General features: G+C 44.4%; 1 protein-coding gene across 1 annotated transcript in view; it reads left to right on the forward strand.

Moving 5' to 3' along the window:
• Positions 1-23,719, forward strand: part of XYLB (xylulokinase) — a 135,259-nt gene that overhangs the window by 87,294 nt on the left and 24,246 nt on the right. The window contains exons 16-17 of the mRNA XM_054991993.1: positions 18,457-18,515; positions 21,771-21,858. Of these exons, the coding sequence (XP_054847968.1) occupies positions 18,457-18,515; positions 21,771-21,858 (147 nt within the window). The remainder of the gene's footprint in view (positions 1-18,456; positions 18,516-21,770; positions 21,859-23,719) is intronic.

A 23,719-nucleotide genomic window follows, 5' to 3' on the forward strand; every position in this document is an offset into this window, starting at 1 on the left:
CATTCCTTACTGCCCTCTGGTTGCTATCCCACACAGTTTTAGACTGAAGAGGTGAAAATGACAGAGCCTTCGGTGAGGTGAAGATGAAATTAAAAAACCCTCTGAGGAGCGATCTCCTCAGGCTCTGTCTTTTAAAACTACACTTCCAGGCTCTAACGTTGCGTCTCCTGACACTTGACGAACATGCACCGAGGCAACTCGTGTAGAGAGACCCTCAGAGAGAGTAGGAGATAGGGAAAAACCTCTACATCCTGATTCAGAGGGGAAGCATTAAAAAACAAAACACCAGGAACCCACCCAATATCTGCTCCAGTAACCAACTGCAAAACAAATTGATTGCATAAACATGCCTTGAGAATGGTCCGCTTGTTGTGAATTCCTCAGGCTATCCCTGCTCTCAGTTACAAAGGTGTAACTCTCATTGATTTTTTTAAAAATGAAGGCAGGATTAAATGCCTGGTTCATGAAAGCAGTGAATATGTGCTTAAAGCAGAGCATATGCTGAATATGTTAGTGCGTTATGGATTCCTCATTGCCAATTGTTGCAGGATCAGAGGGGGCAGAATCCTGTCTGCCTGAGCTGGCGACAAAGAATTTAAACTATTTTCCTGACTTGTATAGGATGAGTGCTAACAGCTAAATCAGAACTTTTGTGGAGTGTTGGAGCCATATTCACCCTTGCCTTCAGTAACTTCAGACCATGGTTCAGGCTGGATTGCCAACCCTGAAAAGACCTCTCCTCAAAGGTCCAGTGCAGAAAATTAAGTCTAAGAGCCAGTTTGGTGTAGTGGTTAAGAGTGCGGGACTCTAATCTGAAGAGCCAGATTTGATTCCCCACTCATCTACTTGAAGTCAGCTTGGTGACCTTGGGTCAGTCACAGCTCTCATGGAGCTCTCTCAGCCCCTCCCACCTCACAGGATGATTATTGTTGTGAGGATAATAATAACATACATTGTAAACCACTCTGAGTGGGCGTTAAGTTGTCCGGAAGGGCGGTATATAAATACAATGTTGTTGTTATTAAGGTTTGGCCTCTTTCACGTGTTGGGCCTATCACGATTTGAGAGAGGCCCAGGGCAGAGTTTGTTAGAGGTTGCCAAAGAACTTGTGTCCATTTAGACTGCTGGAGTCTCCTTTAATGGAACAGCTCCCACTGTCATGGTTTTGCCTGTTGCGGTCAGATCTGTGTGTTTGTTATAATGGGGCACTCTTCTTGCTTCAGGGAGCTCTGGCTTACAGTTTGATCCTCCCAGCAACCCTGACCTGGATAGCCCAGGAAAGCCTCATCTCGTCAGATCTCTCTCTCTCTCTCTTTTTTAAAAAAATTTTATTGGATGGGTTCACAAACATACACAAAAATCATTATCATTTTCTACCCCATAACATTTTCCCCATCCTTCCCCCCCCCCCACTTTTCTGGTGACTCCCAGCAGTTTTCCATACCCAACTTAATCTAAAAAGTATATCATATACATTCTTAAAGTCTGTAATGTATATCTATATTATACATACTAATCAAATCTCTTTACTTATCTTAACTATCTACACTTACTATATTACTTATCTTAATTAAAAGTATAAAAATTATATAAGTATATAATAGGTACATATACTAACTAAAAAAAATACATATATATGTGTAACATACTATTCCTTACATACCAATTATCTATATTATCTATATTTCACATATACTCCCTATAACCTTATTACTCAAACTTATACTCCCCTGTAAATATACGATCTCACTCTTAACTTTTTAATACTATAATACTATAACTCCATACTAATCCAATAAAATACAGTAAAATATACCCCTTTTAACCTAAAGTAAGTTTCTATCTCCCCTTTAATTCTCCAAAGACCCCGTCTCGTCAGATCTCAAAAAGCTAGGCAGGGTTGGTTAGTAATGGGATGGGAGACCTCCAAGGAAGACCAGGGTTGCTACGCAGGGGCAGGCAATGGAAAACCACCTCTGTTAGCCTTGAAAACCCCAGCAGGGGTTGCTATAAATCGGCTATGACTTGATGGCAATTTCCATCACCACCAGCAACCCTGTGAGATAATTTAATTTAATTTAATTTAATTTAATTTAATTTAATTTATTATATTTATATTCCGCCCTCCCCTCTTTCGCAGGCTCAGGGCGGATAACAAATACAAACATGTTTAAAAACATTTAAAAACATTAAATAATACATTTAAAAACATTTAAAAACATTAAATATAACAATTCATGCTAAGTTAAAGAGTAGTGGTTTGGCCAAGGCTGCCCAGTCCACTTTGAACATGGACTGGGAATTCCTGCATCCAGGCTCCGTGACCACTCAATTCACTATACCCAACCACACTCTGACTTAGGGTTTTTTTTGGTGGTGGTAACAGTGGATTTGGTTTCAACACCATCTTGTTCAGCAGACGGCTTCAACGGCAAAACGTTAAGGAGAGGAAATTACGAGTCTCAAGGTGCTCTGTTAAGCACAAATTGTAAAACCAAAGCACCAGTTCTTTTCCTTTACAGTTTTATCATCTATCATCTAATTAGTCTTTAGATGAAAAATGCATCTGGTCCACGTTCTTGGCTAGCCCCCTCTGATCTGTTTTCTGTCTTCCTCGGTCCTGCTTTTTATTTGTTGCGATAAGTAAGAGGTGTCCCGTTATCCCATTACTGGCAGGTTGGATGCTTGAAAATGATACTAACTTGGAGGCAAGTTCCACTGAGCTCAGGGGGACTTAAAAGTAAACAAGATGGTTAGCTGTGTTTGTCTGTAGCAGCAGATTAGAGCAAGAGTCCAGGAGCACCTATAAGACTTAACAAAATTTGTGGTAGGGTAGAAGCTTTCTTGAGTCACAGCTCATTTCTTCAGACACCCTTCTGTGATTTCTTCAGATACCCATCTGAACAAGTGAGCTGTGACTCACGAAAGCTCATACCCTGCCACAAATTTTGTTAGTCTTATAGGTGCTACTGGACTCTTGCTCTTTTCTACAGCTTAAAAGCAAACAGGTAGAGTTAGTTGGTTGCATGGTTTTCCATTAGATTTTGGTGCATAGAGCAGATCTGTTTTTTACAAGTTGAAGTGGCCTCGATGTCCTTGAGAAGTCATTTTGCGTGTGTGTGCGCTTTCTGCAAAAGGTGGTAAGTTTAAGAGGATGATTAGCAAAAATGTCACTCATTTCTGCAGACAATATATCAGATCAGACTTGCTGTGAAGCAGCGAACCCGGCTAAAAGCTGTGAAAACAGTCTTGTTCACGGGGTGGGTGGTGGGGGGGCAGCATCAGCTGCTCCGGCATTGCAACTTACAGTGATTGGAATATAGTCCGACAATGTATTTGCAGATTTGCTGTGATTGACAGGTTGCTAGAGGGGGGAAATGTTAGTTCTCCCTGAAGATATTCTTTAGTAACTAAGACTAAGTAACTATTTGACATGAACAAGGCTTTTGTTGACTTTTCTCCAAGACTAAATCAGGCAGGCATGAGGAGGGGATTTGCAGATGTGCTTCGCTGTGCATGCAGATTTCTTATCAGCACATTTTACTGATTCTAATGGAAGTATGCGGGTACTCACACATCTGGCCTGCACAATTTGTGATTCACCAAGCTCAATGCAATCCAGTAAACACACATTTAAAGCCTACCAGGTACTTGATTGCCCCTCCTCAGTTTTGGGGTTTTTTTGCAGTCTGAGAGCTAAACTATGCGAGATGAATTACACAAGGACATTCAAGTGAAGGGAGACACAATGTTAGCCAGGAAGCATAGTTTGAATTTCACCTCTCTCTACAGAGCTGGCAAAGATTGATCCTCAGAGGGTTTGTTAAAAATTGACAGAGCCTTCAGGGAGGCAAAGAGGAAACCCTCTGAGGAGCTATCTTTGCCGGCTCTGTGGAGAGAGGTGAAATTCCCAGCTAACATTGCGTCTCTCTTCATTTGAGCATCCTCGTGTAATTCGTCTCATGTAGTTTAGCTCTTAGGTAGGTAGTAGAAAGGATGCTAATCAAGTCCCCTCTGAGCCACCATACATGGCTGCATCTGGTTTGGTGGGTCAGGCTTAAATGGATGAACTTGGGAGTACTGGAAATACAGTAATGCTACATTTGCAACAGCAAACATTTAATGGCCATATTTGCATAGTTTAACTGTGTATTCACTGGTAAGAGATGCTTTTTTTTCAGAGAGTGGAAATTACAGTGCTGGAGAAATTATTGCCTGTGGCACACATCCTCATCCCACAAAACGATTTTTTTTGTGTGTGCTTCCAATAGCCCACAAAACCTGTGTGGCTAGAGCCAACAACAAAAAATAAAATGAAAGTGTGCTTTCTCACATTACCTTCAGCTGTCTTCAAAATCTTTTCTCCGGCCTGTTCTTGCAAGCTGTCAGGAGGCAAACTGAAGTGTGGGTGGCATAGCTGAATAGAGGGAAAGGCCGTAAGGGCAGGCTTATGACTGAGCTGGATGGGGAAGTGGGCAGAGCAAAGCCGGATTCCGGGCAAGGAATGGGCTTGGTAAAAGAGTTAACCAAAGGGACAGACCAGGGAAAAGGAAAGGAGGGAGGAAAGAGGCTGTTTCAGGGACTTGGGAAATGGCACAGCTGCTAACTTGCATGCTGGAAGGACCTTCCGACTTCCTTTTGGGGAGGTCGCTAGAAATTTGGAGCAAAAGGAATAGGGAAACATAGATGGTTGGAGTGAGATTGCCCACTCTTCTTCCAAGGAGTTCAGGTCAGCATACTGGGCCCTGTGGATCCCATTTTATCCTTACTACTACTCTGTGAGGTAAATTAAGCTGAGAAAGAGTGACTGGCCCAAGGTTACCATGTGAAATTTGTATCAGATCTGAGTCTAAGACTCTAACCATTGCACCATGCCAAACCTCATATTCATGAGATGAACCTAAAGGCTGCTGTTTCTAGGGCTGCTTCTCTGGCCAAGACACCTAAGCAAGTGTTGGCACAGTTGGAGGGTGCCAAGACCCCAGAGGTGCTAGGCTTGCTCCTGGATGTAGGCAGAATGGGAGGTGACTCGCGACACCTTTGGAATTTGGGCTGTTTGGCAGGCCCAAGTGTTACCTGAACAGGTTAAGAGAGTAAGGGGGAATTAGCAGCAAAGAAGATGGCTATACAAGAGGGGTAGGTGTGGGATAAACTCCACCAATGTTTACGAGGTCCTTTCCCCAAGGTAGCAGACGAGCCTGGTGCTTTTAGATTAAAAAAGTAATGTTTTATTAAAAGAGGAAAATGCACACACACAGGAGCAGTAATAAAACAGTTTCTCACGCACACAGAGTCCTAGGAAGCGAGTCAGAAGCTGGAATAGAGTGAAGGGAGAGGAAGTATATTTACCGATCAGAAGACCAGCGTAGTCCACAGAGGAAGAGAGTAGCTTCAAACATCTCATGTTCTTGGCCAGGAGAGAGAGGCTTAGGGAAATGACCAAGTGGTTCAACACTCAGATCTGAAGGCGCAGCGTGCACAGTTTGAATGGGGCCAGAGCCCTGGTTCTTATAGGGAAAAACATGTCCTGAGGCTTGGGAACCCCTTTTTTTAAAAAAAATTATTGGATGGGTTAACATATATCACTCATAACATTCAATTAACATCTCCATCCCATTTCGCCCCCCCCCATTCCCCCCTTTTTATAATAGACTTCCAACAGTTTTCCAACCCCCTTCAGCCAGCAGGACAAAGATGCTAAAGATCAGTTCCTGGGAGTAACAAAGGTTTGATTACTTTTAGATTGGTGCTGCCGGGGTGTGACAAAGGGAATGCAAAGTCTCTCCTGCTGCCTCAGAAAAGGGGCAGTTTGTTAATGAATCTCCCGAAGCTGAGCTGATGAATTTAGTTAGGGACTGCATCTTCCCAGGAATAAATTATAAACTTATCAGTGCTAATTGATTGCTCCTTGATCTTGGGGTGGGGATTTATTCACGGAAGGAGGGTATCGGAATGTGCTAAGGGGTGACTCAGTGACCTATCTTGCCATGACTCCACCCGTAGCTAGCAAGACAGTAAATCCAATCACTCTAGTCACTCTGTATTTGCATTTGACATTCCATTCATGCCTGGATCTCCTGGGCGGGACTTAGCAATGCTGACTGGAATTCCCCTGTTGCAAATCAAGCTGCGTTAATCCAGAGGTCCTGTGACTTTTATATCACAGATAGCTATTGAACAGCTATTAAATATGGTGGAGGCCTGGGTCGACCGCTTACACAAGTCGATTCCACCCCCCTCTGATGCTGCTGCCGTGGCTTGGCTCACACTTGGCAGGTGGCAGCATGGGAGAGAGCAATGAGGGAGATGCCCTGCTTAGAGTGACAAAATAGCTTGAAACTGGACCTAGCATGAGGAAGTCACCTCAAGCAGTGGATTTCAGGTGCCAAATTGTCAGAAGTCGAATGTCATGTTTGATTTTATTTTATTTTTAAGATCGTGGATGGGGGTGTTGAGGAGTGCCATTTGGATTTCCTGCTTTGAGCACCCAATTCCCATATGTTGGCCATGCTTGCTTTACCATAGTGCATTCAATGATGTTCTGTGCACCTGCAGAAATTCTCAGTGATTCTCGGTGACAGTGTGTGGGGGCCCAGATAATACCCTGAGTCCTACCCCCTTCCCATATTGCTTGGAAACCAAATAACGTTATACCAGGTTGAGCAGCCAGATCTCACTCTGTGGAAGTCTTTAACTTCAATCAGAGTTACCTTCAAGTAGCCGTTTGACAAAAAGAGGAAAAAGAAAAGATGCCAGGCTCTTGCCGTAGCAAAGTATTGAGTCTGATTTTACCTTGGCGAAGGGCAAAATTGATGGAAGGTGTTTAGGTCATTGGAGAAACACTACAACGTTTTATATAACATTCTCCCCTCCCCCCAAAAAACATGAATTTTCCATTAAACAGGAGCATCTAATTTTAACTGGGACCACAGGAAATGTCTTTTCAATCAAGCCATGTAGCAAATTGAATGCCTCTTGTAAGCAGGTGTTATTGTGTTATATTTTCATCAGTGCTGCTGGGAATAAGTTGGAGGGAAATGACAAAGTGAATTGGACAAGGAAGTATCTGAGCTTGATGAATAATTCAAGGCTGCAAAGCAGCAAATGCTGATATTTTCTGAAAGGCGAACGACTGTCCTTGGGTTAGGAAAAGATGATGATCAGATCTTTAAACACTGCACCGAACACTCCAGGTTTGTAATTCCAGTTCACAGCTGATCTCAGGGGGAGATGTACCTGAGGGCAGGGTGGGACCAATTGATCCATGTTCAGCTAGGTACTGGCCAAGACTTGCATTTCTAACTGTTTGATAATATGGCTGATAAATGTTCAGAAACATCCTTCTCCAACCCCATTAGATTTGTTTCCTTAATGTATTGTTCCAGTTTGTGGCTTGCAAAGCCCATCTGGAGCTCTGCCTCCTAAACTGATGAGCACATTCATTGAATGGTTGTTGTGGATTTTCCGGGCTGTATAGCCGTGGTCTTGGCATTGTAGTTCTTGACGTTTTGCCAGCAGCTGTGACTGGCATCTTCAGAGGTGTAGCACCAAAAGACAGAGATCTCTCAGTGTCACAGTCAGGAACTACAATGCCAAGACCACGGTTATACAAGCCCGGAAAATCCACAACAACCATTGTTCTCCGGCCGTGAAAGACTTTGACAATACATTTATTGAAACTTGCAGTCAGCCTATCAAACAAACAAAACATGCATACTTGCTCACACAAACCTATAGAAACACACACGCGTCAGGAAAAAAAAGAGTATATAGTGTCATTAAATACCTCAGACATTTCCTCACCTTTTCTGATTTAATTTTGAACTCCAAAGGATAGCCAAAGCTGGGGGAACTTGCAGCGCTTCCGGAAGGTTCTTAGGCTTGGATTTTGGTGATCCTCCAAGGATGTCACATCAACCCAAAGAGGAAAAATGGGGCAATATCCATAACTGCTGTAGGAAATTAGTTTTCTCAACCTGTTTCAAGCTTATCACTCTTTCCCAAAAGTATATAACAGGAAGGAAAGAAAAAGAAATGACAGAAACAGGGCTTTTTTATAGCGGGAACGCGGTGGAATGGAGTTCCGGAACCTCTTGAAAATGGTTAAATGGCTGGTGACCCCGCCCCCTGATCTCCAGACAAAGGGGAGTTTAGATTGCCCTCCGCTGAGCGGTGCAGAGGGCAATCTAAACTCCCCCCTGTCTGGAGATCAAGGGGCGGGGCCACCAGCCATGTGACCATTTTCTCTGAGGGCAACCCACTGAGTTCCACCACCTCTTTTCCCAGAAAAAAAGCCCTGGACAGAAATAAAATATGTCTGATAAAAAGTCATATGCCTGAAACGCATTGGTAAATTTCAGAAAATAGACCAGGGTTCAGTGGCCGATGTAGATATTTCCTCTTGGTTGTACCCTGTGGATTTTGATGAATCTGTGGTGCCAAGGATCTTCCTCTCAGTGCCTTCGTATGCTGTATACAACAGCTGCCAGTCTGGAGGGGGAAATAACCGCACCAGTCGACCTGTCCCAGTGATAGCATCCTTTTTTGCTAATACTTCATTTGGCTGCTTGGCAGCCGTTACTAACATCTAATAGGGTTTCCCCTCCCCGTGCTAGACAAATCTACCTACCTTCAACCTCCGTTACCTATAAAACATACAATTTATTCAAGTACTTTTATTTTATTCATGGTATAATTAACCTTTTCAGTGTACCAAACCTTCTGTGCCTCTTGAAGTATTAATGAAGAGAGGCTGGGGCTTTTTTCGGAGCCAGTATTTCATACTGTTTCTGGGAATACAGAGAATATTGATAGCATTAGCCTATATATAGAGACTCGCATATGAACAACCTATTCCTTACTTCACACTTTTCACAGCAAGTTTGGCACTTGTCAAAGGGGACATTGTACAGCGTGAAAGGAGAAAGCGTGTGTATAAACGTGAGGTGGACCATAAGGGATGGATGGGTGAGTCATGGCCGATTCCAACTCCTTGATACATGAGCCTGAGGGCCAAAGTACAAGTGACGAATGACACAGGTTGGACACTTGTCAGCTTCCCTCAAGTTTTGGTGGGAAACGTAGGCAGCTTGGCGGAATGTTGGACAAGTGACAGTTGAAAAGTCCATTGGACAGCAGTCAGAGAGCCAAGCTGCAAGACCAGGACGCGTACATTCCCCACCAAAACTCAAGGGAAGCTGACAAGTGTCTAACCTGTGTCATTCGTCGCTTGTAGCTTGGCCCTGAGTCAACAGCATGGAGTTTAAACCTTTGGTGTTCCACTAGAATCTGTCCTTGTTTAACATCCATGTCAGACACTTCAAGTGAGATCATCTGGTGCTTTAGGATAGAGTATCATCAATATGCGGATGATGCAGCTCTATATTTCTTTGATTACGCTACCAGAATCCTGGGAAATACCACCTTGGTATGGCCAAGTGACTGAGGGATGGTGGTGGTGGAGAGTGCCTTCAAGTCATAGCTGACTTATGGTGACCTCTGCTGGGGTTTTCAAGGCAAGAGACTAATAGAAGTGATTTGCCATTGACTGCCTCTGCAACCCTGGTCTTCCGTCCAAAGTTGACCCTACTTAGCTTTCAAGATCTGATGAGATCAGGCTTGCCTGGGCTATCTGCGTTAGGGCAACTGAGGGATAACGGCCTGAAGTTCAGCCCAGTCAGCATGTAGGAAATGCTGGTTATTAAGTTAGATGATTAGTAAGGCTGATTGTCAGTAGAGGATTATTTGTTGGTTGGTTGGTTGGTTGGTTGATTGGTTGGTTGGTTGGTTGGTTGATTGATTGATTGATTGATTGATTGACTGCCTACCTTTCTCACTGAGATCCAAGGCAGATTTCACAGTGCATCTGAAAATACAATATAATCAACAGCAAGGACATTCACTGAGTAAAGTATAATGATGAACAACAGTTAGGACAATCAGTGAACAAGACACAATAGGTTACGGTAGCAGAAAATTTGAAAAGCAAGCATAAAGCTGAGCGCAGAGATGAAATCTTTCTGAAATGAAGTATAACTAATTTACATGGCATGTTTATCAACGTGGAATCTCCCTAGTAGGCGCGTATCCACATCAGCAGACAGTATCCAACAGAGTAGCGAACAGTCCTCCTCCCACCGATGTCTCTCTCTGAGCTACTTCTTAAGACACAGCCCTGTAATCTTGGTAGAAAGCCCTCCTAAATAATTCAATCATGCATAGTTTGTGGAAAGCCAGAAGAGTGGGAACTTTCTTGACCTCCTCAGGCCATTCCATAAGGTAGAGGTCACCACAGAGGAAGCACATGTGTGGGCAGCTGTTGATTTCGCCCAATTGCAGGATCTTACCTGCAGAAGGCCCTGTCCAGTTACTGTGGTGGAGCATAGGGGAAGTGGAAGTCACAAAGATGTGAAGGGCCAAGGCCATGAAGGGCTTTGACTGTGATAATCATGATCTTGAATTGAGGTCAGTGATGGATGGGAAGCCAATGGAGTGACTGCAGAATGGGAGCGATATGCATGCTCAGTCTAGCTCCTGAGAGTAAACAAGCCGCAGCATTCTGCACCAGCTGGAGTCCCTGAGTTGACTTTGAGGGGGGACCTATGAAGCATGCATTACAATAGTCTAGTCTTGATCTTACTGTGCCATGAATCCAGGGGGCCAGATAGGCCGTGTCGAGGTAGGGGGCTGGCTTCCCTGCTAGTCTGAGTTGGGAGAAGGCCTTCTTTGCACCTGCATTTACTTGCTCCTCTGGCAGCAATGCTGGATCAAGTATAACCTCTAGGCCAGCGATGGCGAACCTATGGCATGCATGCCACAGCTGGCACGCAGAGCCCTCTCTGTGGGCACGCGAGCCAAGTCGCCGATCACTAGGTCCAGGGTTCATTTGGAGGGGGAACGCCTGGAATGGCATTCCAGTAGCTCTGAGCAGAGATCACATGGGTTTTGGCCCTGCCAACATGATTCCTTTTCCTCAAGGCTGCCTCTCTGCTGCCCGTCTCTTTAGCAGCAGGAAGTGGAGGCAGCAGCCAGGCTTCTGGGGCTGGCTTTCTAAAGAAGAGTAAGCTGCTTTGATTTAACTTGCTTTACTTTCATTCGTGGCTCCTGAGTGAGTGAGTGAGTGAGTGAGAGAGCTTGCAAGCAGGGCTGCTGGTCTAAAGAAGGGCAAACTGCTTTAATTTAACTTACTTTACTTTCATTCATGGCTCCTGAGTGAGTGAGAGAGAGAGAGAGAGCTTGCAAGCAGGGCTGCTGGTCTAAAGAAGGACAAACTGCTTTGATTTAACTTGCTTTACTTTCAGTTGTGGCTCTTGAGTGAGAGAGAGAGAGAGAGAGAGAGTGCTTGCAAGCAGGGCTGCTGGTCTAAAGAAGGGCAAACTGCTTTGATTTAACTTGCTTTACTTTCATTCGTGGCTCCTGAGTGAGTGAGTGAGTGAGTGAGTGAGTGAGAGAGAGATGTTAATTAGTTGGGACAACTGTATGAGTTGTTTTTTTCTCAACTAAAACCTCAGTATTCAGGTTTAATTGCAGTGCTGGCACTTTGAAATAAATACGTTGGTTTTGTGTTGCAGTTTGGGCACTTGGGCTCAAAAAGGTTTGCCATCACTGCTCTAGGCTCTTAACTGAGTCAGCCATGGTCAAACAAATCCCGTCAAATGTATTGTCAAAGGCTTTCACGGCCGGAGAACAATGGTTGTTGTGGATTTTCCGGGCTGTATAGCCATGGTATCCCGTCAAAAGTCAGAAGCACAATGTTCTTCAAGATCTCGGGTTTTCCAAACAGCATCACTTCCATCTCCTCTGGGTTCAATTTTAATTTCAGTTAGGTGACAACAGCTGCCAAGCAGCAACTCAGTACCTCTGTACTTTACTCAGAATGGTGGTGTTTGCTCTGACAAACTCTATGAACGAGCCTAGAAGTCTTGCTAGATCACATCATCTTGATGGAAAATCAGCTTAACATGGTAAGACTGATCCTTTCCAGTTGCGTTTAGCAGGAAAGTTGTCTTTTCTCTTGGACCCAGCCTGTGTTGCCACACCTATCTGTAGTATGAGCCTGTTCAAGGGAGGTACAAATTGGATAGAATAGTACTCTGGTTTTGCTGCTTACTTGACTGGCATGTAGGCTAGCCGGTTTGCTATCAAATTTTACTGATGCGAAAGTCGCGTTGCAAATATGAATGTTTCTCCTGTTATTTGGAAGCTGAGAATCCAAGGAATGTTTGAGGGGAATTGGAAGTTAACATGTGAGAGTTTTCTGTGGCTGAATGAATGAACAGGATGTGTCTGTTCTCACATTGCAGTTAGTGTCATTTCTCTCGCCCCTGTCATTCCGTAATTGATTTGTCTTCCCGTAGCACCACGTGAATATTCTAGAGTGTTGTTTAGACCCATGTTATTCAAAGACCCCCTTCCCTGTAGTCCTCTTGTTGTTTAATGCAGTGCAGTATTGCTGGGTGACGTTTAGTGATCATTAAAACCAGGAATTTACAGCCCGCACTTAAAACCAAGGGTATTTCAGGTTGTTCCCAGGTGTGCTTTCCCCACTTAATTCTGTCAAATGCCTCTGAATCCAAACCTGGAATAAAACCTTTCTCAGCTTGAAAGTAGTAATGGATTTTTGTGTAAAAGATGTCAAGAGAACCAATGGCTCTGTAAAACAAACGGTGGCCGCTTCTCTTGCATTATGTTTCTGCAGCTACAGAATTCACCATGTCTGCGTGTGTGAGAAAAATTTAAGCAGCGCTTATATTTAAGTCTCCAAGATGTAATTATTTGGAACATTTATATCTCTTACCTTCAGCTTCTTCTTCCGAGGTGGCTTCCAACAATGAAGTATTTTAAAAGTTAAAATACACAGGGGGAAAAAAACCCAGAGTACAATCTCTAATGACAGAAGCAGGGTGCACCATAAAATCAGCTTAATTAAAAACACACTCAACAGTAGCAGCATTTCTTCAGACTCACCAGAGGAGTGTTCAAGGGCAGAAAGAGACTAGGGGAAAAGTCAAAAGAAAACCGAGGGAAAACATTATTTTGCCTGGCACATAGAATTTAACAAACTTGGCTCTGGACAAATGGCGAGATAGGGAATCACAGGATCAGCTGGGAACGTTTCACAAGGGACATCACAGCTCTCTCTCTGGTGTTCATCCACTTTAGCTCGGCTTCAGAAGCTGAATTTAGCACAGTGATTCTTAACCAGTACAGTTTGTTTATTGTCTGCCTTCCTCTCTGAGACTCAGGGCAGATTATGGGGTATAAACTATGATGCCACATCCAATAAGCCCCTCCTCCCATATTGTCCAGCCCACCCATTAATATTTGCCTCACAAGCCCTGCTGTCTGTGCCTCTGCCTTCAAAGGTGAATTGGGTGACAACCAAAGACAGGGCTTTTTCAGTAGTGGCTTCTCTGTTACGGAATGCCCTTTCCCTGGAGGCTTGCCTGACACGTCACTTTCTTTTAGGTGACAGGCCGAAATTTTCTTTCCCCCAGTCTTTTCATTAAGGGGTTGATCTTTTAATAATCTTGTAGTCTGGAAACAGTTATTTTAAGCAGGCAGCAATCTGTTTTGATGGCCTGTGTTTATATACTGGGCTGGGTTTTTCATGCTGTTTTTTAATTAAGATCTTTTAACATCTTGTTTTTATTATTTTTATTTTGTAAGCTGCCTTGGACAGGTTCCTGGAGAGAAAGCACACAATTTTTTCTAAATAAAATAAAATGTCTAAATTAATGAACAAAGCAATTGGACTAGGACTACAGAATGAGAGAAAAAAAACCCTGGGGGGGGATTTTTATTAAGGATTTTAAGAACTCCGTTCTCCCCACTTACCGTGGCTTTTCATGACAAGCGAATTGGAGCTGTTTTATACTATGCACCTTGCCTGATGAAATCCAAAATCCTCAATTTCTCCCCAGGCTCTTTAAAAATGGCATACATCAGACAGAATTAAGGCTAACATTAAAGAATTTGGCCAATGCCTATCAGACAGAAGTGTCTTGTTCAATATATGCCCAAGATCTACATATTGGATGCATATACCTTAAATACACCGTAAATACAAGGAGGGGACCCACAGGGACTTGTACGGGACATCTCATTGTCCCTTCCCACCCTATTTCCTCCTTTCCTTCATTGAAAGCCCCCATAGCCTTTTGACTTTTCCTGTTTCCTTTTTTCTTTCACACCCAACCACCAACCTACCTTTTACCTCCCCCCGCCCCTTCAGCTGTATTTATTATTTATTTACTTCATATATACCTTGTCTTTCTCCACAGTGGAGACCCAAAGCAATTCATCTTATTCTACTGTTCTCCATTTTATCACCTCTGAAACCTTGTGAGATAAGTTAGGTTGAGAATGTGTGACTGGTCCAAGATCACCTCGTGAGCACCATGACAAAGTGGGGATTCGAACTTGAGTCTCCCACATCCTAGTCTGAAACTCTAACCGCTATACATGCTGTCTTTTATAGGATGGCAGCTAGGCCTGAGTGAGTCATGCAAGTCAGGTGGGAGCAAGTCACCAGGTGGTTGCATCTGCAGGGCCTGGCCCCTCTGAGTCCTCCCTCAAAGGCCAAAACAGCCTTGGAAACAGCCCTGATCCCTCCCCCCTGCCTTTTGCTTATGGAAACCAAAGCTCAAGGGCTGACAGTACTGTATGGTTGCCTAGCAATGGACATTGCAGGCATTCTATTCTATTATTAAAGCTATAGGCACTGCTTTTTACTTCTGTGGAGGTTATAAGCCAATTCACCTCTTCATATCCTACCGGGGGTGCTTCCTGGATGAGCCCTCCCTTTGAGCAGCCCTATCACGCTCCTGCCAATGGGCCCACTCTTTTTTGACAGTGATGTTCTGTGTCTGATTGAGGGGTGGGAGTAGATTCAAGTTTAAGAACCAGAGTTTTACCAAATGGGCAGGTTAGTTGTCCTTCCAATATTGTGCTCCCTTTGTGGGGTAAAAAACAGCTCTTTGAATTGTAGCAGGCGCTTGCTTTTTGAAGTCACGGCAAACTGGACTCTGAAGGCTTCCCCAGTTTGGGAGCTTTCAGCTGCATTCCCATGCGCCAAGAGAGGTGTGGCTTTGTTGTGACGTCTAAGCTTCAGGAAAGAGGCTTGCAAAAAGCACCCGGTGCTACAGTCTTAAGAACACATTCCTGAAAGCAAGGCCCAATAAATCAAATGGGACTTACTTCTGAGCAGACTTATTTAGGATTGCTCCCCTTGGGAGTTTGTGGCAGTGGCAAGATTCGAACCAGGGACATCTTGGTGCACAGTTTATATTTTTCACTTGTCTGAGCCTGTGAGCTGCTGGCTTGTACCACAGAGCCATTCTTCAGAATTGGTTGATCATCAACTTCCTTTAAATCAAGTGCATGCTACACTTTACTTCTTAGCATTTTTGCATTGTTTGGCCAATTAATTATGCTCCCTGAAAATACAGCGATCACTCTGGTGCATATGTGCGCGTGCACACACACATGGAGTCTTCGATGAGGTGATAAATCTTAGATTAGATGGTGGCTTTGTTTCTCTTCAGGCTGTTAGATTTCTATAAGCTAAATTTCAAGCCTTAAGTATCTTCTGGTTGCTAGGCAACACCATCATCCTGTGTGTGTGAGCCCTGTCCACAGAATAGATTGGTGCCACCTGGCGCTTCCCTGTTAAGGTACGCATCAGGTACCAATCTCTATAAGCAGGTTTGTGGAGGGAAGAGAAGTAATTCTTTAAAGGACTCCTTTGGCTTATTAGCCTGTTTGTTTGCTGAAGCGTGCAATCTTAGGACAGCTGGCTGCGCGGCCACAAGAATTCTTTGTTTAAAATGTCAGGTTCATACAAGAGGGAGGTGGCCTGCTAATTGGTAGAGACCCAGGTGTGGACTCTTAGGCATTTGAAGCGTTAAGATGGTGAGTGACCCATCATCTCTTTTGTCTCCTGGGGCCGATCTCACTTTCTCACATAGCCCATTTGGATCTGTGGCTTGTTCATCCTTGGACAAGCTAGAAGGTCAGGAGTAGAAAACTGAGTCTGAGCCCTGTTTGGAGGACAAATCGACACTTTGGAAATGTCCTATCCTCAGAGAGATCGGTAGAAAAGAGATCTTTCCATTGCTAGTCAACCTCTAGTCAAATGGCAGAGGTCACATTGAAGCCACCCAGTACAGAAGGGATGAGTACAGAAGGGATGGATGGCTTGGAGAACAGATAACTTATTTTACAGATTGACCATTGGCAGGGAAACCATGCTTGCAGGGACAACTCTGTTTTCTGCAATCATGCTCCTTACTCCCTGGGTGCTAAATGAGAAAGACCTTTGGTCTGATCCAGCATTACAGTTCATGTGTTCTCATCACAACACAACACAACACAACACAACGCATCACATGATTTATATACTGCCCTTCAGGACAGCTTAACATCTACTCAGAGTGGTTTACAAAGTGTGTTATTATGGGTGGGGCTGAGAGAGCCCTGAGAGAGCTGTGACTGACCCAAGGACACCCAGCTGGCTTCAAGCGGAGGGGTGGGGAATCAAACCTGGCTCTCCAGATTAGAGTCCTGCCACTCTTAATCACTACACCAAACTGACTCTTGCGCCTTGAGATTTGCCATGGGTCTTAGCATGTGTCTGGTTATTGGCCAAAGCTAGCCCATGGAATTAGTTGGAAAGACAGTGAAGCAGAGGGCAGTCTAAGATGTATGTCCCAGCATTCCCTGCAGAGTTGCAAGGGATACTGGGGCGCGTCTCGGGTTGCATGTTTGGGGTGGCAAAATGCTGCATCTGCCTTGCACGTTTTCAAGAGAAACTCCTCAACTAACTGCAGCATTATCTGCTGGCCATTTGCATGCGGCATTCAAAGCACCTTGTTGACCAAACGACAAAGATTTTTGAGTTCTTGGGCTGTTTCTTCTTCTTTTTTTGTTTTTGTTTTATTTTGTCTTGTTTTCTAAGCCCAGTAGTTTCGGTGGTTATTTTTCACAGGTTTCTGTGACATGTTTCTGAAAATATTGGCAGGGCTCTGTCACTCTGCACAGGTATAATTGAAACTTGTTTTCTCCAAGGAATCACTCGGCTGTGTGGTTTATTTGTTTACTGACATTGACAGAGATCTTAATGGCTTTTTAAACCCAATTTGTGCATCGCTGAATATCCTCCACAGAGGAAGATCTGATTAAATTTATCGGTGGAATGAAGTCTCCTCTTTGCAGAGCCTTTGGCTGAATTGGAAAAAGTCTGCACCCAAGTAAAGCATGCTGGGCTTAGAAATTGCTTGCGGGCCTCGTGCCGTTGGTTACCAGTCCTACTGTGTCTTTTTAAATAAGGGGGATACAAAATTTGAGGAGAGCTCTGTTGTTTCACTGTGCGATCGTTTTTCCTCTGTAACCAAAAGTCTGAAGGTTTTTTTGGACTGACGTTCAATAGCAGCTTTGGTTTGCTAAGATTTCACTGGTCTCTGTTTTGTGGATAATGCACTGGATCTTAAGAAAATCAGAGGCACCCTGCTGAATAGACTTGTGGTTCATCTGGTCAAGCATCCTGTTTCATACGGAAGTTAACTAGTTGCCCTAAAGAGAAAGCAGAACATAGAGGCCAAGTTCTTATCCTAATTTTCCCTCCCAACGCTGGTATTCATTGCTTTACTGCACCTGGACGTGGAAGTTCCCTTTGATCAGACTCTGTTCCACTAATGGTTAGAAACTTCCAGCACATGATATTACGAGAGGAAACTTAGTCATTGTCCTATGCAGAAGCTGGAAAAGGTCACCTAGTCAAATTATCATACTTTTTTCTGGGAAAAGAGGTGGTGGAACTCAGGACCGCACAATGATGTCACTTTGGGTCAGCTGGAACAAGTTTAAATCGCCCTCGGCAAAAATGGTCACATGGCCGGTGGCCCCACCCCCTGATCTCCAGACAGAGGGGAGTTGAGATTGCCCTCCGCACCACTGGCGCGGAGAGCAATCTCAACTCCCCTCTGTCTGGAGATCAGGGGGCGGGCCCACCGGCCATGTGACCATTTTCAAGAGGTGCCGGAACTCCATTCGGCCACGTTCCCGCTGAAAAAAAGCCCTGATCATACAATTGCTTCCCCTTACACTATTATCAACTGTCATCTTTCTGCGCATCAGCTTTGAGACAAAGCAACAATCTTTGTGTGAATCAATTTTGGAACATATTCGGGGGTGGGGGGAAGAGCTACGCCCATCTTTTTCAACAGAAATAAAAAGGAGTCTTTGGGCTTGTTAAAAACTTAACAGGTTTATTGTAGCATATGCTTTCTTGGACTAAAACCCATTTCATCAGATTCCTGAAGTTGCCCTCAGCTTTGAGTTTGTGCTCTTAGTGGAAAACTGCTAGTTTTTGTCTAACATTAGTAACAGAACATTCTAATCCTTCTATTAGTAGAAAACACTATACTCATAGCGATTTCTTTTTTTTTTGCTTTACAGTGCCAACAACCAGAATTCTAGCTACTGGTGGGGCATCCTACAATAAAGAAATCTTACAGGTACGTGAGGTCTTATGTTATCCCTCATATGTGGTTTTTGGCCAGGTTGAACCTATAGAGATATGAGTGGAGGTTGGAGCAAGACTGATTCAACAATGTAAAGAAGGTAGAAGGTATAGGTGGCTGGTAGCCAGGGGAGAAACAGACTCTTCAGGACCAGGGAAAGCTCCCAGTGAGACTTTGGATCATTCACTTCAATAGTTCACCTGTAATGAGCTAACTGACCATTACATAAAACACCTGTATTAACGTCCCAGAGCTTGTTTTTATTTTTAGAATATCAGTTTTAAAACTAGAGAAGTGGGGAGGGAGATGCTTAATGCTTTTCCTGACTTCATTCCTTGCTGCAAGTCACTCCCTGCCAGGTTCAACAGAGTCCTGGCTGACCTGCGTGTGCAGAATCCCTCTACGCCTTGGGCAGTGAATTTAGGGCCTCTGACGAGTGGGACCCAACACCAAGAAGGGGAGACTTGCATCCAACACTGATGGAAAGCCACAAAAGTTCCATACAAACAACCCAAACCATCAAGTTCAAGTAGCCAGTAATAGTTAAAAGGCGACTGTTTCATAGCATAGCACATGTGCTGGAAGCCATGAATGGTCACAGTCTTCTTGTGCATGTACATAGTGTATAAATGCACAGAACAAAGGCATGTCCTCATAGCACATGAAATATCTACAGTTTGCATGCTTTTCTCACAGAAAAAGGGAATAAGTCCAGGACGTTTGGAAAGCAGCCGCAATGGTTTTTCATAATATGAAGAGGCCACCCTGTGAAATCAAGGACACTCTCAAAGCCTTCCTTGAAACTTTCCCAGTGTGCCTCTTGTGAGCCAGGAGACAGAGCACTAGATTTTTTGTTACCTCCTCCTAACCAGTCAGTGCAATTGATGCACGGTGTATTTATTGTCAAGTTTATGATGCAGCCCTGCATTCTCTGGGCTGGCAGTCAGAAAGCTTCTCTGAGGCCACCAGTGGAAGTTGGAGGACAGTCCGTGTACCTGTGTCGCAGAACAGGTGTCTAGTGGAGGGCAAAGGGTGTGTATGGTGGGGAGAGAGACAGAGAGAAGAAGGAAGTTGGAACCTGCCTCCGTCTAATTGCAGGAGCCAGAGGAGAAAGATGGCTAATTGCAGGGAGGCATCTCCCGGCAGAAGATGGACATGGAAGGCAAAACGCCTGGCTGTAACGGAGCTGGCCAGCCCTGACACCTCTCAAGGCAGGGCCACAGTCCCATCCAGTGGCTCCAGTGATAAAATTCAGAGCCAAAGCTCTGAAAAGCGATCCCTCCCTCAATCTGTGTTCTGCATATTCCAGCTCACAACAGAGAGTTCCTGTCCTGTTTTGCAGCTGGAAGGCAAGCGTCAACGCAGACACGCAGAAGTCAGGGCAGACGGGAGGTCAGGCAGGACAGGCCTGAGGGCAGGGTATGCAGGCAAGCAAGCAGGTGCTAAAGCAATGACTGCCTGATAGGAACTCTTGAACCAGCAAAGCCTCCATTTGCAGGCGTCTATAAGATGCTGGGATCGCCACCCTTTCTGTTAACCTGGTTAACAGTGCCGTCCCCTGTCAAGAACTACTACGCTTCATCTCCTTCCGTGAAGTGAGGCCATCCGTGGGCTTCCCGTCCTATGTTCCTTCATTGGGTCCCAGCCTCTACCCTGTTCCTCTTTCGTCCCCAGTCCCAACATTCCGGGGAAAACTCTGTGGGCGAAGGACCTTGGCAGGGCTCTTGCAGCAGCTCCAGGTCATCGGGCGATGCCAAAGGGGTGCAGGACTCCTCAGCTGGTTCATGGCCTGTTGGGTCTCTGGGGACAGAGTCCGGACACAGTTCCTTGGGAAGGATCGCAGAGTCTGCCTGTGGAGCGCCCGGAGGGACCTGCGTCTCAGAGATCTCAGGGCCTGAGAGGGACACCTTGTCATCTGAAGAGTCTGCCCCAGTGGAACCAGGGAGAAACGTGACAATTCTATGAGAAGCCTGGCAGACATTGGGGTGATCTCGAGGCCAGCACCACATGGGGCCCCGCTGAGACCTCACCCCACCTACAGAAATTCCATGTACAGTGGAAGCATCCCACACAGCCCTGGGACAGATGTGTGCCCTCATAACACTGTCTTTCTATACAAGGTGATGCAAGCGTGTGAAGTTTTGATTCCCTCCGCCAGCATCCTAAAGCATTGCGTGGTCCTTCTCCATTCCTTTTTTCTTTGTTTTGCCGGACTGCCTGGTTAGAGCTCTGTTGAACATCGGCATAGTGTGATGAGAGTGTAAGAGAGTGCCCCGTGAAAGACAAGGGCTCGGGCGAAAATCTTGCCTCGAACTTTGAAGAGTCTTTCTTCCTCTCATCTGTAGTAAGGGTAATAATATTTGCCTACAAGTATTGAATCCTATGCATTGATTTTTGAGATAATGTATGTGAAGCACATAAGGAAGCCCTGACCTGGGTAGCCCAGGCAAGCCTGACCTCGTCAGGTCTCTGAAGCTAAGCAGGGTCAGCCTTGGTTAGTAATTGGATGGGAGACCTCCGAAGAAGACTAGGCTTGCAGAAACAGGCAATGGCAAATCACCTTGGTTACTCTCTTGCCTTGACAGCCCCAGCAGGGGTTGCTATGTCAGCTATCACTTGAGGGCGCTTCCCACCCACCATATAAAGGAAAGTCCTGTATAAATGTTGAGTTTTGTTACCGTGAGGCGACAGGAAGAGAAATGCCAGAAATTTTCTGGTCAGTCATATTTTTTGCTTTTTATTTTAACTTTTGGTCCTACCATTGCTAGGCATTGCAACATCTCATAAAGAACCCTGGGTGGGAAAAAAAGATGAGTTCAGTTTCAGAACATGCGTTTCTATGTAGGAGTTTGGTCTTGTGTCATTAATGTGAGTTTCTAAGGAAGCTTTCATTTTGAGCAAAAGTGCAAACCCGAAGAACGTCTTCTCAAAATGTGATAGACGTGTCTTAAAATAGTATGACCAATAGTGTCTGTTCCTGTTAATTAACTCTTTGATTTGCTTAATCTGTCTTTCATGCAAAACTTAAACCAAATAATTTGCAGGAGGAGCAGGAGAAGTTCCACCTGCTTTCTTTTCCAAGCCCCTGAAACCTGCTATGCCGTGTGGGATTATACAGATGGGCTTGCAGCGGCCACTTTTCCAAGGCTGATCTCCTTTTACAGCAACGCGTCTGTGTGCTTTGGCAGCAGACATGAAATTGCCCGTTTCCCACAGTCTTGATGTAACAGATGCTTTTGTTCTTCTTAGGTCCTGTCTGATGTGTTCAGTGCTCCGGTTTACACTATTGACACTGCTAATTCGGCCTGTTTAGGTTCTGCTTACAGAGCAATTCATGGTAAGTCAACCAAAGAGCCCTCTGAGCAACACATGGGGTAGAATACATATTTGACTGTGTTTGGGAAGACATAAAAATTGCCCCCCGGAGAGCATTCCATGCAAGACAGAGGGAATGTGTGGCGTCAGAGGCTTTTGGTTTTGAAACTGCTTACCTTCAAAAAAAACCTTGCCTGCTGAGGAACTTGTGAAAATTGGCCAAAGAACCTGAGTACCGGCAGCGGTTCTCCATTGTCATGTGTGAACTGACTTTGAACTCTATAACTTGGGCATTGAAGAAGCAGTGGAGGCTTGTGGTCTCAAGCAGGACTTCGCAGAGCCTCAGAATGCATGGAATGCACTGTGACAACCTCTGTTGTTCATACCCTACCTGTATGTAAAATCAGAGGGCCTTAGCTTCCCCATTATAGAAGCAGGGTTCTAGCCCTCATTTTTTAAAAAGTGATCAAGCTTGAAAATGCATTTTATACCATGGAATTATACAGAACCCAGAGGAGGGGAGGGAATGTTTCCTGAATCTTTCTAGTGTTCTCTCCTCTATATTAAGCTTTTCCTAATTTATCTGCTCTTCTTTTGTTCTATTGATTGTCCTATTGATTGATTGATAATGCTTATGAATCACCTGTCCACTAAAAAATTGCTAGCAGAGATGTACGATATAAGCACTAAGAATACCTACGCCACAGAAACTTTGTACCTCTGGTGCTGAATGCCTGTTGGCTCATTCATGCTCTCTCCTGCTCTTGCCAGACTGCTTTTTTCAATTTGTTTCCTTAGGAAACAGGACAGAACAACGCTTCACATTTAGGCCTGTGATCATTTTTTAAAAATCTTTTATTTTCTTTATATTGTCGAAGACTTTCACGGCCGGAGAATGATGGTTGTTGTGGATTTTCTGGGCTGTATCGCCGTGGTCTTGGCATTGTAGTTCCTGACGTTTCGCCAGCAGCTGTGACTGGCATCTTCAGAGGTGTAGCACCGAAAGACAGAGATCTCTCAGTGTCAAACTGTGGAGAAGATGTTAGCAGGTAATTTATATCTACTCAGGAAGGTGGGTTTGGGTTTCGTCATCCTGTAAGAGTTTCCCATACGGATTGGTGCCTGATACGCTAATCTTATCTGCAGTGCTATTGTAAGATGTAGAGTATTTTGTTAGCCTGGTGTTTTTCAGGACTGGAAACCATGCTCTATTCATTCATTCTTAAAGTCTCTTCTTTCCTGTTGAAGTTGTGCTTATGTTTATGAATTTCAATGGCTTCCCTGTGCAATCTGACAAAGTAGTTGGAAGTGTTGTCCAGTATTTTAGTGTCCTGGAATAAGATACTGTGTCCTGTTTGAGATATACATAAGCACAATTTCAACAGGAAAGAAGAGACTTTAAGAATGAATAGAGCATGGTTTCCAGTCCTGAAAACACCAAGCTAACAAAATACTCTATATCTTACAATAGCCCTGTACATAAGATTAGCATATCAAGCACCAATCCATATGCAAAAGAACCTCCTCAGGATACAGTGAAGCATTAGCATTCCACACCCTGGGAAACTCTTACAGGATGACGCAACCCAAACCCACCTTCCTGAGTAGATATAAATTACCTGCCAACATCTTCTCCACAGTTTGACACTGAGAGATCTATATCTTTTGGTGCTACACCTCTGAAGATGCCAGTCACAGCTGCTGGCGAAACGTCAGGAACTACAATGCCAAGACCACGGCGATACAGCCCGGAAAATCCACAACAACCATTTTATTTTCTTTGCCAAATGTAGTCTCTTGGATTGCTTTTTTGAAGGAGAGAATGAGGGGGCAAGGGGGAGGAGAATAGGATCTTTAATGCTTTCCTTCCCTGGACATTTGGG

Source organism: Eublepharis macularius, chromosome 11 (assembly GCF_028583425.1).
Source record: "Eublepharis macularius isolate TG4126 chromosome 11, MPM_Emac_v1.0, whole genome shotgun sequence".
NCBI lineage: Eukaryota > Metazoa > Chordata > Lepidosauria > Squamata > Eublepharidae > Eublepharis > Eublepharis macularius.